This window comes from Vanessa atalanta, chromosome 27, assembly GCF_905147765.1.
Source record: "Vanessa atalanta chromosome 27, ilVanAtal1.2, whole genome shotgun sequence".
Classification (NCBI taxonomy): domain Eukaryota; kingdom Metazoa; phylum Arthropoda; class Insecta; order Lepidoptera; family Nymphalidae; genus Vanessa; species Vanessa atalanta.
Window position 1 is genome coordinate 1,504,102 of NC_061897.1, and position 19,776 is coordinate 1,523,877.

At 35.4% G+C, this 19,776-nt stretch overlaps 1 protein-coding gene across 3 annotated transcripts in view; it reads right to left on the bottom strand.

Moving 5' to 3' along the window:
- Positions 1-748: 748 nt before the first annotated feature.
- LOC125074253 (zinc transporter foi) overlaps positions 749-19,776 on the bottom strand; it is a 45,489-nt gene continuing 26,461 nt past the window's right edge. For all 3 annotated transcript variants that reach the window (XM_047685535.1, XM_047685537.1, XM_047685536.1), the window contains exons 2-7: positions 10,277-10,756; positions 8,634-9,712; positions 7,745-7,881; positions 6,952-7,032; positions 6,245-6,432; positions 749-5,480 (exon numbers count right to left, since the gene is read on the bottom strand). In XM_047685535.1, coding sequence (XP_047541491.1) covers positions 5,340-5,480; positions 6,245-6,432; positions 6,952-7,032; positions 7,745-7,881; positions 8,634-9,712; positions 10,277-10,687 — 2,037 coding nt within the window. In that variant the 5' untranslated portion in view covers positions 10,688-10,756 and the 3' untranslated portion in view covers positions 749-5,339. The remainder of the gene's footprint in view (positions 5,481-6,244; positions 6,433-6,951; positions 7,033-7,744; positions 7,882-8,633; positions 9,713-10,276; positions 10,757-19,776) is intronic.

Here is a 19,776-nt window from a genome sequence, read left to right on the forward strand (position 1 = left end):
CTCACTAAAAATATAGTATGGTTAGCAAAAAAATATTCATTTACTTAATAATATGAAAAAAAAATCCTCGAAGCGAAACTGAACAAGCAACCATCTACAGTAACTCACGCTAGCCACCTCACAATGATCCGATTTACATAAATTCTAAATTCAGCACTAATATTTGGTAAAAACACATTGCTAGCTAAAAATGTAGAACGGCTCAAATGTTTAATTCGTGATTAACGAAAAGTGTAATAAATCTTATTTTATATTTACGACGTAGCATAGGCATACCAATAGTGGTAAAGCAAATTTATCTTAGGGCGGTTCCTCACTGGCAGCACTCACCACTAATGTAACAATCTGAGATTCTGTCCGAATATACATTGTTGATTTCTAGGCAGGATATAAATGTAATTGTTCTTTGTCATATTCTATTATTTTCAATTTCTTGCCAGTTTCGCAGTACATTCTACTTTCCGAACCGATTGTAGCTTTTTATTTAATTCAACATAACGAATCAAAAATGTTATGAACCTATATAAATAAATAATATTATTATTTTAATTCTACAAAATTTGTCTTGTCATGCCAATGCTTAGTAAATCTATATTTTACGAAACTAATTGTTATTTAGTACGTACTATTTATTTGAATATTTAAAACAATTCCAAAATGTTTTTTTTTTTATCATGATCAAGTATGTACAAATTTAAATATATTTTTTAATTGTTTGCATTTTGAAGGGTAAATGAAACGAGATAAAGTATGAATAATCCATATATTACAATATAGTTTTTTACCGTATGTCCGTATTATCACACTTGCTCGCAGAGCATTACGTATTCACGCGTTCTCAAACTATTGCACATTACTGACAAGTCGTATTATTTTTAATTACAAAAATCTTTTGATTCATCCCAAATGAGTATTAATTCCGTAACATGGGATTTTTTTTTTATATGACAACTTTATACAAAATTTTGGCGGCAATATTTCACAAAATAGCCGCGACTTGTCAGTGATGTCAATATTTGACCATTCAAAACATTCATGATTTGCGATTGAACACAATAACATTGAAATTCTTAAATAAATCGCTTAAATCAAGTATACATTAATATAATCACTTAATACAATTAATTCTTAATTAAAATAATGACGTTGGTAAAAGCAGCCATATTGTTTAAACGCATTTTTCAACATTAAATGCCTTAAAATGGAGTCATACATGGATAATATTCTTTCATGGTCGACAGATAAATTAGCCTCCATTAAAATTGACTTTTTTTTAAATTAACAACTATTTTAAAAACAAAAAAAAAATTATATGTAGGAACGTTACGTAGATATATTTATATTTTTATGTTAGAAACTTAATTTAGCACCTATTGTCTTATTTAAATTAAATGTATAATTAATAAAAAAAAAGACAATTCTTTAAACTGTGTTAAAAACTGCTAGACATGTGGTAACACTGTTCTAATTATAATTCATATAGAGATAAATTATTTATCGAACTTATATTAAAAAATAATTCAAAATCGATGCCTTAATACTGTTTAAAATCTTTTAAAACGCTAATGATGGGCAAGGTATGATAGGATGACAGTCATTCATTCATTCTTTAACGTTCGTCCGCTGAGAGAATGAGTTTCTGACAACCGTTTCTCGCTCACGACTCTATTCACTACAAAAATAAACAGCTGACATAACCTTGTAAGTGCTGTATGGATTTAAAAAAAAAAACATTTTTTTTTTAAATCAAAACTAGCATAAAGTAGGCAAATAAACAATAATATTGTTTTATTGTAAATTCTTCACCGCTTCCTAACTTACATCGTACATTCAACAACGGACATGTCAAGAAAACAATCTCTCAGCGGGGCTTAAATATTATTTTATATCAAAATAATTAGACAATTGACTTATCATTCATCTGATTATAATGGTAGGCTAACTGCACACTTGTAATCATAATGTTATCAAATCAGCTAAACCGATGATAATGATGTCTATATAATCTCCAATACATAGGAAAACATCTTAAAGTACAGGGTTTAAATAAATGCTTATCTAAAGATATATATCATCTTCAGATAAGTATTTATTTAAACCCTGTACTCAAAAAAATTGAATTAACTGTATGTTTGTACTATAAACGAATGTCTGTGAACAATTTCACCTGACTGAGATTGTTTCAAAAGCTTGCAAACTAATAGAGACAAATATTACTTAACTCAAGTTAAGTCATCCGTCATTAAAAATATATAATATTTTTTTTTTATCAAGTTCAACATTTGGAATTAAATTATATTTGATAACAATTCTGGTTACAAGTGTACGACAATCAGCATTGGTTACTTTTTTATACATACATAAGTTTTCGATGTTTTCTTTTATAAAACAATTTTACTAACATTCAGTAAGTATAGAAAATATTGATATAGAAAATCTACTTGTTAATATTACTTATTTTACGTTATAATGGTATGGAATAGATTGATTTAGAAGACCGCTGATAGAGTACAAATATACTTTTTACCGAGTTGAATTATTGTTAAAGGTCAAAAATTTCGAATATTAAAAAAGTGTGAGAATCAAATGCCCACATATAAAAAAAAATAGATGAAAATGCAATAAATTATTCATATATATACTATGTATGTATGTGAAAGATTATATACATTGAATAAGTATGATATTCTGTTCGTAGCATCAATTATTATCAGTTTCACATGTAATTATTACAAAAAACTTATTTTCAATAGTATTTATTCATTTCATATTATTGACTCACTGCAAGAATTCATTAATCGCAAAAATATCTGCAATACACATCAATACCATACACACATAATATATCGTTTATATATAGTTTTTTTTCAAATTAATAATATGACTGTATAATATGATAATAGTGTAAATTATGTACATAAATAATTAAAATAAGTACTCCGCAATTTATTGAACTTAATGAATTCTTGCAGTTAACCAAATACATCGATTATAATAAATCCTTCTAATTAATATTTAGAAAAACTTGTAGAATTTAGTTTAATATATACTATGTAAGGAAATTAAGTATTCGTTAAACAATTTCATGTCATCAAAAAAATTTGACAATGTATGAAGTACATTAAATCCTATAAGATATTCAATTACAGCATTTTATTCCATTTTAAGATACATATAATATACCTTTATTAAACATATATTATTCAAATAAGTAGTGTAGTGCAAAAACAATTTAAAAGTTGAATCGATATTTATATATATATTTCTTTACATGCATATAGACAAAAACATTTTCTAGAATAATAAACTATTAATCGTTTTGTTGTTTAATTATATTGCATTGTTTTTATTTTATTAGATGCATACGGTATGTATGTAGGTATGTGCGGGTTAGCAGATCACCGAGTTTAAGTAATTATAAAAGATTATATATATATATATATATTAGTTTTACTACAGGACACTGTTACTCATGAATCTTAACCCAGCTCTGTCCAAGGCAAACAGTGCAATGAAGATATATGTTTTCTTAAAACATAACTGCAATACCCATTTTATTGTATGGTTGAATCCTCAATAGCAACCATTGAAATATATATAATGCTAACATTAGCTAGAACAGTAGCCGTCTCGTGTCCCAGACTCTGTCTAAATCATAAAAAGTCATATTTAAACAAGATTCATAGACAAGTATGCATAGTTTTACATTACACATATTTATGGTCAAAACAATATTTTTTCGACCTACAAGCTGTACCATAATTTAACGTATTTTCTACTAAACACGAATAAGTCTTGATCATTATTACTCGGTGACTACTATTTGGGATAACATAAGCTACTATATATTCATATTATATCTATACTATGTAGCACGTTTGAGCATGTTATCAACAATAATCCTGAATCGTCAAAACAATAGACATTTCATCATGCTTATAAATCTCCAAAGCTATAAACTCGTTCAAATTATTGTGTCATTGTTTTTATATAAATCATCATTTAATAAAACATGCACATTAATCTTGACAAAGAGTAATATTTAATTTATATCAAAGTGACTTAGTGTCTTTTAAAAAATTACTAATGTACCATTGTATATACATTTACAATGAAACATCAAGCATTATACAAAACCTGTTTTAATTCAATATTATAAATGCGAAAGTAAGCTTCGTCTGTCTGTCTGTTGCTTACGGTCAAAACCCTAAACACCAGACGACTAAACCCTAAAACGCAAGCGAAGTCGCCGGCGACAACTAGTTTTATACGAATATGGGAAATGTTGGTTGATATTTAGACAATTACTTTATTTTTCGATTAAACTGAAATTTATTTATTCAATATAAGCATTATAAGTGATTATTGATAGACAAAGTAAAATCTATCACAGGTTCAGAACAGAAAATACCTTTACTAAAGGAACCCAGTTTTAAAGTATGGAGAGGTTACTTCCTATAGAGAACTGTTTTGGTCAAGCAGAAGAGAATCTGCCACTGGGCCATCGCCTTAGAATTTCCCAAAATGCTCTTCGTTATTGTGGTAGGGTTGTCACATTTATTTCTTATTTTTTATACTTAGTCGGTTCCGTATCTTTTTTTGCTAGTACATGTATGTACCCCACAGTACCAGGAACATAATATCTCATTCTATTCATTACAAAATAGATAAATCATACCTAATGAAGTTATAACTAACACATAAGTCGTATTTAACCCAATGCTTGACATTTAAATTAATTTAATTAAAAGGCAAATTTCGAATATTAAATCTAGAAAATGTATTCATCTATACAGTTATATATTTTGTCGGACATGAGGCAAATATTAACACACATAATTTTATCAAAGTAACTCTTTGAAGCTAATCTATTTATTTATTGTTATACATAACATCTTATATATATAATAATAGTAACTTAAGACCATTTTAATATTTAATAATTATATTTATGTATATCAATTATGTATGGTTAGGTTAAGTAGCATTTACGGAGCATATTCGAGAAGAAATAGGTAACTTTAATAATTTGTACCATAATTTTTAATTTTATAGTTTTACAATTCAAACACAGAGTTACAAAATTATAGAATTGACATCAATAAAATCAATTTATGAAGACATTTCTAAAATTACAGTACAAATCATCATAGAACTGTTTAAGTTTGACGCCTAAGAAAATAAGTAATTTGAGCTTTACCTAAGTTCATCACAAATCCATTAACATTTTCAATTCAACGACGATCAATATGACCGTTACATGGGAACTCATCACTTTACACATATCTCCAATCACTTGACACTTAACACTATCACTGGTTAGTTGGACTGTTTTCACATTAACCGAATAAATTCTTCAAGTCATGCTCGTAGAGGGCTATGACGAGCATTATGCCAATTCCACTCGCTAATCCCATTAGCTGTAGGATGCACTGGCATAGTGTACCCTCTTTGCTGTGCGACGTGCTTAGTTCGGGCATCTGTAAATTAATAAATAAACTTATATTAATTAACACGGTCATTCCAACTGTACCTATGTACTGAGTACAAAATAATCTCATTATCAATAATATTAATTTTCTTTCTGTTCAGTTCCATGGCTTTGCATTTGATCATAGTACATTCTAATAAATATTAAAATAAAAAAAAATAAACAACCTTGAAATTATAATCAGAAGTTGGAAGTAATATTCAATTTGATATTTGTTGTTAAGTGAAATAGTGTTGTATTATAAATAAATATAGATTAATCAATAACTGTTTCTAGTGGACAATATAACAGAGCTACTAGAAAATCGCATGGAATATATAAATCAAAGGTATGTTCATCTTTAGTCCTTCCCTTCGGTCATTGGAATAGTTTATACAATTATATTCATATATTCTATATGGAAAAATATAAATCAAAATATTCTTTATTCAAGTAGGCACATAAAAGTACTTTTGTATAGTCAAGTTAAATGAAAGGCTACCACTAACGATTTGAAAAGCAGAACCGGCAAGAAACTCAGTAGTCACTCTTATCCACAATTTTAATTACAGAGTATGTCAGTGTAGTAATCAATAAATACAAAGTCCACACTTTTTTATTATTTGTAATCTTGTATTGAGTAGTAAGCCTTATTTATCAACGCTTTTTTTACTTGAGCTTTAAATTTTTTAATAAATCAATGAATACTATGATCATGGATTTTGACTATTTATATATTTCAATATGAGTAAAAAAAAATGTATTTTAAGTTACCATATCAACAAGTGCGATATAGAGGAACATGCCAGCCGCAGCCGCGAACAGCCACCTCGTCGCGCTTGGAGCGTGACCCGCCAGCACACCGCACACCATGCCCGCGAGACACAGTGCGGACGAAAGCACGTTGTAGCAAACGGCGCGTTTGACCGACATACCAGCCTTTAAGAGCACTGCGAAATCACCTGAAGAATAAAAAAAATTTAAGTTATGAATAACAAAATCTGAAGTAAGTTTTTTTCATCGACAATTAATTTTTTTTTGACATTTCTGTAGACTGGCCATATAATGGTAAGCGGCGAAAACAACCCCCATAGATAAGAATATGTAACCATCCTTTACATCCAAACTTGGGAACCAAATTGTGAAGTACCTGTAATTACAAAGGCTCACACACCCTTAAAACCAGACGACAACAATACAGTGTTGTTCGGCGGTAGAATATTTTACAAGTGTGTACCACCTACCCAGAAGGGCTTGCATAAAGTCATACCACCAAAAAAAAGTACGATAGTTCAGGTGTAGGAGCAATGTGAACAATGCCATCTTCATCTTCAAAAGTCCGATCAGCTACCAAGAATTTCTTAACAGAAAAAAACCAATGTACTCATTGGTGGAATCCGAAATTTAATTAAGGACAGTTAGTCAGAGCAGTCAGTGACGCTTCAATTCTGTAGATATACATAATATTCAAGTACTCATACCCAATTCGTGCGGCAGCTCGTGACACAGAACAGCGATGGCGGTAGAAAATCCACCGGCTATATTAGACGCGAATGCGGCTCCTGGAAACATGATAGGCAGCCATTAATATATATATACAGATTAAAATTTTAAGTGTCAAATAATGAAAAGACATATTTGGTAAAAAGGTGAATTATGTATATTTATGAACAATAATGTCCTGACTGATTTCGGCACTATGGCCAATCTCATGGGAGACCAGCGTATATCCTGCGTCGCCTACGCAGGATACACGCAGCAAACTCAGATGCACTCTCTGTTCCCCCTCTCATAAGCCGATGGGATCCGATACGACCGGAAGCAGTTCAGGCGTAGGACCAACGGCTTCACATTCCGAGGCATGGAAGTATACACACTTCCAAACTCTAGACTCCGGGCTGTTATTGAGTATCTTAAGATAGAAAACCTAATATTTTTTTTACAGGCCCGACAAGGAGTTTGAATCGAGGACCTCGGGATCTGCAACTTTATACCTAGCCACTAGACCAACGAGCAGCGATTTTTATAAATTTTTATTTATCGACTATTACTTAAATCACCCCTTTGCAAGATTAAAAATGTTACGATTTTTTTGGATTATCGATTCCACTTGAACTGAACAAAGTCACATAAGTCTAAAAACTTTTTAAGATGCCGATCCTGTATTTGAACCCGGGACCTGATCTGAAACTCTATCAGATAACCACTAGATCTACATCGTGAAATGTATTATAAAGAAGCAAGACATAAACGTTATAAATTAGTAAAACTCACCGATAGCCATTCCGTCCGTGAAGTTGTGCAATCCATCCCCCATGATGACCATCCAGGCGACGGAGGACAGGGAGGAGGGCGGCGCGTGCACGTGTCCGTGCGCGTGCGAGTGGCCGTGGTGCGCGCGGGAGTGCTCCCTGCACGGGTCGCGGATTAGACACGGCAGGACAAGAGGTGTGTGCAAATATATAATATATTTTTTGACTTCTGATATTCAGTGTCAGAAACGAATTTGATGACATTCGGTATGAAGCAAGTTGGAACTCGAAGGAAGAAAATATGCTACTTTTTATACCTAAAAACCTACGAGGACTATTCCTCCGTAGCGTGAACACGCTTGCGAAAACTAGTGTAATATATATGTTTGCTTTTATAGAAAAACACTAAATTTAAATTCGGGCTTAAAGAAGGATTCTGTGCAAGCCCGTCTGGTTACCACCCACTCATTGGATAATCTACCGGCAAACAATAGTACTTTGTATTGTTGTGTTCCGGTTTGAAGGGTGAGTGAGCCAATGTAACTACTGCAACAAGGGACATGACATTTTAGTTCCCAAGGTTGGGGGCGCATTGGCGATGTAAGGAATGGTTAATATTTCTTTGCCATTGTCTATGGGCGGTAGTGACTACTTACCATCAGGTGGTCTAAGAAATGGCTTTTATGTTTCAGCGACGAATCCTCACGATGGTATTAAGTACTGCAAAGTTGTTATTGGAACTTTGGAAGTAAAATTAAAGTTTAAATCGTTAAGTGTAGCAGTGTATCTTGAATTAAGATATATTAACCAACAACTGTTTGTCGTGCCTAATATAGCAGAGCTTTAGCGAATCGAAAATATGTAAACCTTAGTATATATTCAGTGCATCTGCCATTGGAACACTTCCATACCTGAGTATAACAGTGTAGCTGTCACCATCTTTCAAATCCTTCGCGCCGTCTTCCTTGTGTTTAATATTATTCATTTCAACAACCGCTGGAGTCGATTCGGCTTTCAGAAGCCAATCCTTTGCCGTCGGCTCGTTCTCTTTCCCTTCTGGGTTTAGAGCGTTCGATGACACGACACTCACCGAATTGTTGTGGTTTTTAATCGCTTTCGGACTTGGGGGCAGACCGTCCCTCAAATGGTGGTCATCATGAGTGTCCGTATCGATCTCGTCATAGCAATACGGATATTCCGAATATTTGTGTTTACACGTTTTTGTCGTGGGATCACCCTTTTCGTCCCTTTTGAATATTTTCATGAGAGAATTAGATGTTGTGTTCGTTATTGGTGCCTTCGATCCCCCTGAACAGCCTCCAACTGTCTCGTCTTTCAAAACCCTTACTCTAGACGGCAGCTTATCGTCCTCCAACTTTTGCCTACGTTTACGCCATTCAACGACGACCGTTAAGCCCTTTTCCATGAAATAGAAGAAGACAACACCAAGCATGGCAGCTAATCCTTTCCACATACCATCGTCATGGGATACCCTTGATTCAAGGGCGTGTCCGCTATCGTGGTCATCTTCCATGGGGCTCATGGCGTGAGGCATCAAATGTAATAATGCATCCCCACACAGGGTACCTACAGCTAAAGCTACCAAGAATTGTAGGAGGTGATTGTAATATGTTTTATGCATGATGGGGATGACAGCGACACCTAACAGTCCACAGGCGCTGATCGCTGTTATACTGAGCGACGAGTAGAGCCAGACCGCGAACATATTTTTGGAGTACGCGTTTTCTTTCTCTACGTGTTTAATCTCTCTGTTATCTTGTCGCCTGCTGTCTAGATATGCTTCTTTCACGCATCCGTACCTTTCTATAGAGGAATTAGCTAATTTTTGGTACAATAATATAGGACAAATAGCTTGAAAAGTTTCCTCAGAAATGAGGTCTTCTGTTTCGTGGTCATCGTGATCATGATCATGACCGTGAGGTTTTAACCTCGTGTTGACTGTTGTGACCAGTTCTGCGCTGCTAACACACTGTATGAAAGAAATGTTATACATTTTATTTTCTTAATTATAAAAAGTCATATAATCTCCTGATATTATGGGAGTCGTGCTCTTAAAATAATCGACCTAGTGCCTATAATTAAACTAACTGAAATAACTATTGCTTTGAGACTGTAAAAATATATCAATATAATCTCCTATCCTTTACCCTAGTGTTTACAAATAATAATCCTGAATAATAAAATGAAAGCTATGAATCGCCATTTTGTGGCGATAATAGAACACTTTCTTGCATCTTTGTGTTCCAGATGTGCACTATCGTTTCAGATGAGTATAGCACTTTGTATGTATGTATTTGGATTTAAATTACTGTAATAAGTCTGCATTTTTTCATTATCGAATATTATTGATGACAATGTAATGGTTGTATGCAAATAATAGTCTGAATTGGACTCTATGAAGAGGATTCCTTCATTAACTTGGAATGTGTGTTAGTTAGCTTCCTTGGTTGCGCACTGTAACAGCAGCTGACAAAAATGTTAAATGTTTTAGAACATCAATATTATTAAAAGAATTTGCTTAATGAATACTCACATTGACGATGTCTTCTTTGGCCCCACTCTGCCCATAAATATATTCCTTCTTCTCTATCTTCTGGAGACCACCCTCGATGAGCTTATGAAAATCCAATCCTTCCAGCATCTTATTAAAACCGGTCATGTTCATCGTCATGGAGCCAGCATCACCGTATATCCTGAAGATCTGTTCGACATACGCTTCTGGATTGAGATTTCTGACTTCCCTTCGCTGTCTTATTTTCTGGTGTCGCTGGTGGTATCGCAATTTAGACTCTATCTTTCTTTTCTCAAGGTTAAACGTTGCATGTTCAATTTGGAGTTTTGGCTCGTAAGTGTGTAAATCATTATTTATATCAACGTGTGACCCGCATGTGTGTGCTGCACATAAGAGGCAGAACATGCAAACTGTTACTAAGTGGTGTGACATCTTGATTGGTTCAAATTATCTTCGTCGGCTAGCCCGGCGTCAGGATTGGTTGCTCATATCTTGACGGATCTGTTGACAATTGATATTAACCATTAATTTCTGAGAGTACAACTACGACCTTTTTAGTCTATACTAGTATTAAAGCTTATGTTTGTTTTAACGCACTGATTTCAGGATCTAAGAATCCCATTTAACCAAAATTTTTACAGAAATAGCTCATAAACTATTCTTTTTGATTACACATTGTAGTCTACGAAACGTAATCCAAAAGACTTCGTCTATTAAGTATTTTGTAAGTTTCGAAGAATTATGTATGTGTCGTAAGTATTCTACCAGTATTCTAGGAATTCTTGCTAAGAACACAGATGCATTTATTTAATACCGACGAACGGACAGACTAAACTACAGATATTGTTCGTTATTTACATACATAAAAACAATAAAACTTTATTTCACATATATTTCAGAATTAAGATAGCAGGCCAAGTTTGCCAAGTAAATATTACTAAAATATTGTGACGTCTTATCTGGGCAGGTAACCCAAAATTAGCTTGGGCTTAATTTGAGTTTATAATTCATTTCGTGTTCATAAGTAAAGGAAAATATCCTGACGAATCGAGCCCGTATCCGAAGAAAATCTCCAAACCTTCTAAAAAAAAGAGGATTCCTTGGGCCAGCAACGGCACATATGCATACTGTATCTACGTATATTGGGTATATCAACCCATTTTACTTCAACGTGATCAAATCTGTAACCTAATGCTAGAAGGACCAATGTCAATAGCCCTTACTTTCAGCACGAGACCACAAAAATATTCTCCATAATAAGCCATCTATGTATATTTCTCAGCTATGTTGAAACTAATAATAAAAAGTGATAACAAATAATAAACTATTATAGTTCCTAGGAAATGGATGGATGAATGGATGTGGATGGATATAGAGGTAGGGGACGACCCAAGAAACGATGGATGGATTGTGTGAAAGACGATATGGTTAGAAAGAATGTTACTTGTGAGATGACGTCTGACAGAGAAGTATGGAAGAAGAAGACATGCTGCGCCGACCCCAAGTAAAATTGGGATAAGGGCAGGAGGATGATGAGTTCCTAGGAAAATCATGAAACATAGAAATGGACGTCCTCGATAATTATCTCACAAAGGCGGCACAGATAACCGTCGTCGTAATAGATTCCATAATCGATAACTTTAGATTCTATCTAGAGATTTGTCATCGTGACTTGACTGATATTTAAATTAACGTACCTTAATTCAATCGGTAAAAAAAATTAACAATTGAGTCTGACCAAAGCTTCGGCTTCGGCAATCTTCTGCCAAGCCTTCGGCTTCAGCCAAAATTTTCCTAAGTCAAAGATTCTTAGTAAGCCCCTAAATTGGACGAACCGTTACGATGACGCGTGAGCGCAATCGAAAAAAAATTAGAGGACGGTCACACTGAATCGCAGAGGACAGGAGGAAAACAAAACAAAACGAGTTTGTTCTCGCGACTGATTACCTAATCAACGTGACGTTAATTAAGAAGTCCTTGAGAAGGCTAAGGACTATAATATTCTGTAGCGAACTTGAGTGTTATCTAATGATAAATTAAATGATTGTCACCTGTTTTTCGTAGGACACTGATTAATTATTATTTCTTTGTTTTGCTCAATTTTCCGAAAATGTACATTTAAATAAATAAGTTTGAAAGACTTTATTTGCTGGTCTAGTTTTAAAAACTACTTTTTTATGATTTAAGTTGGCGGACGAGCAAATGGGTCACCTGATAGTAAGTGGTCACCGTCCCACACAGAAAGTGGCGTTGTAAGAAATATTAACCATTCCTTACATCGCCAATGCGCCACCAATCTTGGGAACTAAGATGTTATTTCCCTTTTGTCTGTAGTGACATTGGCTCACTCACTCTTTTAACCGGAACACAACAATACTGAGAACTGCTGTTTGGCGGTAAAATATTTGATGAGTGGATGTTACCTACCCAGACGGGTTTGCAAAAAGCCATACCACCAATTTAAAACTGAACACTACTTGACAAAAACTGAAACTCATTGTGATGAGTAAATTACTTCTAAATAAATTTATATTATAATAGATATTATTTAGTTGTGTTCTCATTATTGACATACATATAAAGACCTCCATGATTAAAGTCCCCCCATTAAATATCATCATCTAGTTAAGTTGGTTGTATAGATTCTTTACTCTCAAGCGAATCTTAAACTGATTTTCTTAGGGTTATTAATAAACCTCCCGCCGAAGGTTGCGGCGATAGCCGATTAATCGATTTCGGCTTCGGTCGGACACTTCAACTTTAAATCTATAATAACAGAAGGGGGTAGAACTTCATCTTCAATTACTATAGTCAATTTCACTTTTAAAACTCTGACGTTTCACGACCACGTTCTTTGATGAGTTTCGAGATCGAGCTCTTGTAAATTTTGGTCCATTATTATTAGCCCAAGCGAACAATTTCGCTTATGTACTCTTGCAGAATATTCATCATCAATGACATTGCACGCTGTATCGTCACGTCTATCTTCCAAGTCCTGACCCTCGGTACCGACCTCTGAATGAGATCGTGTCTCGTTCATACTAATTAGTGCTAGCGTTATCCTCCCGTAGATTATTTTAAATTAGTCAACCGATTTTAATTGACTTTACCTTTTGATGCAGAATATGCCCAGTGACACAACACGAGAACATTGACCGAAGATTGCGGATTGTAACCCGGGCGAGCCCTAACGAATTTTCGTCGAAAACGCGTGTATAAGCATGGAACGAATTTAACGCTTTAAATATAAGGACATGACATATGAGAGTATAATGTTTAAGGCGTTGAGCAGCTAGTTTAGTATGTATAACCTAGTCCAATGACAGTAGGGAAGATAAATAAATGACATAAACGACCTTGAATTGATACGACATCATTGGTCGAGATCTGCAATTATTATTGGGGACTCGTGCGAAATTAGCGTTTAAATGATATTAAAGCAAATAAATTGAGTTGAATAGTATTATAAATCGAGACTTGAGCTTAAAAACCAATCATATCAATGTAAAACTAAGATTTTTATGTCTACTCCTTACATGGGGTCATATCTATACATATAATAAAATTGCAGTCTGTTTGTAATATTAAAATAACCGCTTCTTAATAAATGCATATGTGTATACACGGTATACGTAATAACAAAATACCATTTTTTTTTGGCGGTCTGTATGTTTCGGCTAATCTCTGGAACGACTGGACCGATTTTGACGGATTTTTTTGACTTTCACTGGCAGATAGACGTAATAAGGTGTAACTTAGGCTACAAAAATATTTTTTCTGCTAAATTCAAACGCACACGAAGTCGCGGGCACATCTACTATATATGACAATGAAATTCCCTCCAAATTTGTATTCAAATATCAATGTCGTTCATGATTCTTCGCCATAGTGTTACGCACCATCGTCTAACAATCGGCCTTGTACCAGTTAAGCGACAGACGAAACTAAAGAGCGAGTTGTCGTCCGGAACGCAGTGATTCGTTGTACTCGGTGCCAATATCAAAATCAAATCAAAATATTATTTAATGAAGTACGCCGATAACAACACTTAGGAATCGTCATGTTTGTCGAATTGAATGTGAAGCTACCGCCGGTTCGGAAAGTCGATTCCATCGAGAAGAATCGGCGAGAAACTCAGTAGTTTCTCTTTTCCCCAATTCTACTTACAGACTGTTTGTAATGAACGACTTAAATTTTATAAATGCTGCCGAAAGATCAACAGATACTAAGTCCACGCTTTTTTATCATTAATATAATCTTGTATTGAATAATATGTCTTAATTATTAATGTCTTGTTTTGACATGGGCATTAAATTTTTTAATACCCGTCGGAAGATTCGAGAACTTATCTCATGCTAGTATCTGTAAGGTTCTATCTGAGTTTTGTAATAATTTGATATTGATGTTATAATTCTTTGGGTTGAGATTAAGATTTTAATGCCGAACGGAAATTACGTCAAAAGCGACATTACGAAGTTGGTTGCGAAAGTGAACTAAATATATACTTATACTAATTTAACCTGCTGGCTTTACCTGCGAGAAATTTATAAAATATTACCTTTAACGCATATACCTCTCTTGGTGGTAGGGTTTGTGCGGGCCCGTCTGGGTAGTACCACCCACTCATCAGATATTTCTACCACCAAACAGAAGTACTCAGTATTGTTGTGTTCCGGTTTGAAGGGTGAGTGAGTCAGTGTTACTAAAGGCATAACCCTAAGACAGACAGACCTACTAAGTTGTACATGTTCACTCGTTAAAGTTATTATAATTATCTACACTCATTAATCACATACTTACATACTTCATTAATAAATTCTTACGAATATTACATTAGCAGCCTGTAAATTTCCCACTGCTGCGCTAAGGCCTCCTCTCCCTTTTTTGAGGAGAAGGTTAGGAGCACATTTCACCACGCTGCTCCAATGCGGGTTGGTGGAATACACATGTCCCAGAATTTCGTTGAAATTAGACACATGCAGGTTTCCTCACGATGTTTTCCTTCACCGCCGAGCACGAGATGAATTATATACACAAATTAAGCACATGAAAATTCAGTGGTGCCTGCCTGGGTTTGAGCCCGAAATCATCGGTTTAGATGCATTGTTCTAACCACTGGGCCATCTCGTATTAAGATAAAGTCAAATGAATCGACATTTACAATAAAAGAAATATTATATATACAATAAAACTGTCATGCGTATTATGAACGACTACCTACATATATATACTAAGTTATTGATATTTATGGTACTTAGTAACGGGATTAAATGTATTCGTTGCAGATAAATTTAATTTAAACAAAAAAAGTATAACTTCTAACACGCGTACGTAAATACACGCTCACTTAATACAACGTGTTTTTTTATATATATTTATAAAATAGATAGGCGATAAAATAGACTACTTGATAGTATTCATACTTCCCCCCCACGTGGTCCATCATTGCCTATATACATCGACGTCGTATAAAACATAAAGCATTCCTCACAGCACCAATGCGCCATATGGAAGCTAAGACCATATTATTGTCTCTCGTCACGTCCTCGACCTCCTGCTGTCACCGGCCACTTGGCCCGACATCAGGACTAATAATAATACGGTGGCTGAGGGCTACCGTTGAGGAAATACCCCGGCAAGGGGGCAACCTCGAGGTCCTTACCTGGTTTGACCAAGATAAGCAAGAAGACCACGATGGTGTGTCGTGTCGTAGTGACAAAAGCTCAGTCCCTCTTCAAACTGACGATACTTGGTGAGTGAATAGCAACTACTCAGGCGAGATTGCACAAAGTCCTACCAAGTAAAATGTGATTCAGAAATATTAGGATATCGTGCAGATACGTCTGGTTAGGTTTCTAAAGTCAATTATTTTGTATAGCAGTGTTCTGACTTGAGTCAATGAGTTAACATAACAGGCACTGGGGATGTTATGCCAGCAAATTAACGGCTTAAGAAGTATTTAATTAATTGCAATCCCATCATCTATGGGCGAAAAGGTCACTTAACATTCGCTGATCCATTTGCTAGGCAGCCTTCCTAAAATCGTTTATAGAACTGGAGCTCATACACGGAATAACACAAGATAATCTGCTTAAAAATGAAAAAAAAAAACAAAAAAAAACGTACCGATTACTAAGTATAGTATTATTTGAATAAGATCTATACTAATATTATAAATGCGAAAGTAACTCTGTCTATTACATTTCACGACCAAACTCAACCTTATTCAATTAATCTTTGAAATGACGCAAGTTAAACGCCAACGTAAGACATGGGCGACTTTCATCACAGGACCTGCCCCTAAAACGAGAGCAAAGCCGAGGGCGGCAACTAGTAACCATACAAACCCAGTAGGAAAGGTAAGCCCTTTCAAATATGAAACAATGAATATTATATAATCACCATCATCAATCAGAGGCAATCGTTTCATTTTTATTAATATCATAAAGAGCTTAAGTGGAACGAATCTATTGACGCGCCTGATCGATTAGTATCGGCCGATGATTGGTCATCGATTAAATTTTATATCATTCGATCGCAAAAACATGTCATTCAATTCGAACGAAGGGAACGATGGATTTTGTATGAATTAATAAATTATCATTTATGGTCATGTCCTTCTGATTGATTATTGAGGCTAATCTCAAGGTAGACCAGCCCACTAAACGGGACATATTATAATGTACAACACATGTGCATGGAGTGCATGGAAGGAATAGAGGGACTATTCCCTCACTCTCATAAACGGAAAATTTGACTCGACCGGAAAGAGTTCAGACGCAGGACTTCAGACAGACAAGGCTTCACGTGCCTTCTTAGGCACTTCCAAGCACCAATCTCCGGGAAAATTAAGTTTAATCAGTACGACCTGGGATTTGAACCTAGGACGTAGCGATCAGAAGCCTTATATCTAGCCACTAGCCCAACGGAGCACTATTGATATCTTAATATTCCAGAATATGATGAATATATGCATTTAAGATGTGATGTCTAACAGAATCATCATGGTATGACACATTTGATAAACCTATTACATCTACTGGAATGGTGATATCTTCCTGACCGGCAAATAAATACATGGAAAGGAGTTCCAGTTTTTGGACCACCAAATTAACTATAAGTAAAAGAACGTCGTTCCAAAAAGGCCAAGGCTGAGGACTACGTTCTGTACTTAAACAAAATCCAATTGGAGCAGTCTTCCGAACTTCTTAATCAAATATATATTAGCCCAAAAGTAGAACATTAGTAAAGTATTATTACAATGACTCGTTAAACAATTCGCCTTCAAATCAAACGTTGTTGAATTTTAATAGCATGTCTGTCTTGTTTGTAAATAGAAACAAAACGAGCGAAAACTGTCTAAGTTTAACCGTCGACCATTACATCGCGATGTCTCCGTCGGTGCAAACGTATCGCGTGATCAGATCCGTGTTGTTCCTAATAATTTAAGTTGATAACATCACAGTGGCGTATTTAAGCCAAACATTGACGATAACATGCGTCATAAATGTTATTGGTTATATTTTTAGATTCGAGAAATAGCTCCAAAGTTTCATGGACGATTGCAATGGCTAAGAAGATCTTACCCTATCCGATCCGTAGTCGTCCTAAGCACGTCCTATACGATCCCGTCGACAGACTCACTGCCGACAACTCTATCTCGATAGGCAATACAGACAACACACACCGACCCCGCCGGCGGGTGAATGCACACGTCATTCCTCCCTCCCTGTGTCCTAACCTAAACTGAGCCGGATCCGGCCCCAAAATCAAAATATACTTTATTCAAGTAGGCTTTTACAAGCACTTTTGAATCGTCATTTAACAAACTATTTAAAGTAAAGCTACCACCGGTCTGAATGAATTCAGAAATAGTAGGATATTGTGCAGATACGTATGGTTGGGTTTCACAGGAGGCACCCTTAGGACGCGCGTATTCTGAGCCCTTAAGTGGGTTCTCAACATCAAGGCTTGAGTATTTTAGCTCTCCTACCCCGTCCGGTGACGCTGAAGAGGCCAATAGGGCCAACAGCAATACACGGTTCGAAAAAAAAGGCTAAGAAGGTCCTTCTTGGTGGTAGGGCTTTGTGCAAGCCGTCAAGCAGCAAGACTTAGTATTGTCGTGTTCCGGTTTGAGGAGTGAATTAGCCAGTTTATCTACACAAGGCAAAGTACAAGGGACGTAACATCTCAAATCCCAATGTTGGTGGCGCATTGGTTGTCGAAGATATTGATGAAATTTCATACGGCGCTAGTCTATGAGCGATGACCTAACCATCAAGTGGCCCATTTGCCTGCCACCTACCTACAATGCCATAAAAAATTGGCAAAAACCTGATCTCCTGTTTTAAAGTATAACATGAAGCTATGAGGTCTATTTGTACTTATTTGAACCACCAAAGTTCATTTGGATAGGAATATCTCACTCATGACTTATTCAACCGCCAAAGCTATACTTAGTATGTTCCGTTACAGTTTGAAGGAGAAGTGACAGGATGACAGGGTTATCTTAAATCAGGGTGCAGTGGGTGCAAAAAGCCCGGTCGCCTCGCATTGGAAGCTCCTTGCCTATGCCAAGATCGGTAAGGCACCCCAATGGGGTTCTTAAAAATATTTTTTGCAACACAAACACTGCTTGCACCCGATTGCTTGTTGCCCTTAAGACGAGGCCGGTGAGCGAGCTGTCCGAAGAGACAGTTAGTTCTTAAGGTTGGTGGTATATTGACCATGGTTAATATATCTTACCATTGGACGATAGTGACCACAACGGGAGGCTAAAGCGTCAGCCGTCTTACAAATCAAAAAAAAAACAAATTAAAGATACGTCAACCTACCTAATTAAAAAGATAAACAAAGATAACAGCCACGAGCCGTGTAAATCGATTCGAGACAGTCGTTATCCGACAAAATATTTTCGGTTCGTTATCGTCCCGTACTTTCGGCGTCGAGGCGCCGTGGGGCCCCATAGAGAACATTGCAAGAACATAATATGATCGACTGCGAAAACACGCGCCACGCCAGGTCAGTGGCACGAATTAATTTATCAATATCCTGTTGATATCGCGAAAGAAACATCGAAAGTAAACAGATTCATTAAACAAACACGGTACATCTGTGGAATCATGTGTTTGTTCGTTACGTAACGTAACGTTTTAACGTTCGAACTACTCCTTGGAAATCGTCGATTGGTTATTGGTATTTGTTATACACAGGGTAAACTATTTGCGCACGCAAACGTACATTATATGTCCTGTGTAGTTGGCTGGTCCCTTGAGATTGGGCGCCATGATATAAAACGACCCTTAGCCGCGTCGATCTATCTGTCTGTATACGACAAAATCAAATACAACCAAATATATACGGTTTAGGTGTACGTATAAAAAAATTGGAATGTCTGTTTGTAATATTAAAATCACCGCTTTATATATAAATGCATATGTATGTATACACGGTACATATACCAAGATAACACTTTTTTCAATTTTTGTCTTTCTGTCTGTCTATTTGTTCCGGCTAAACTC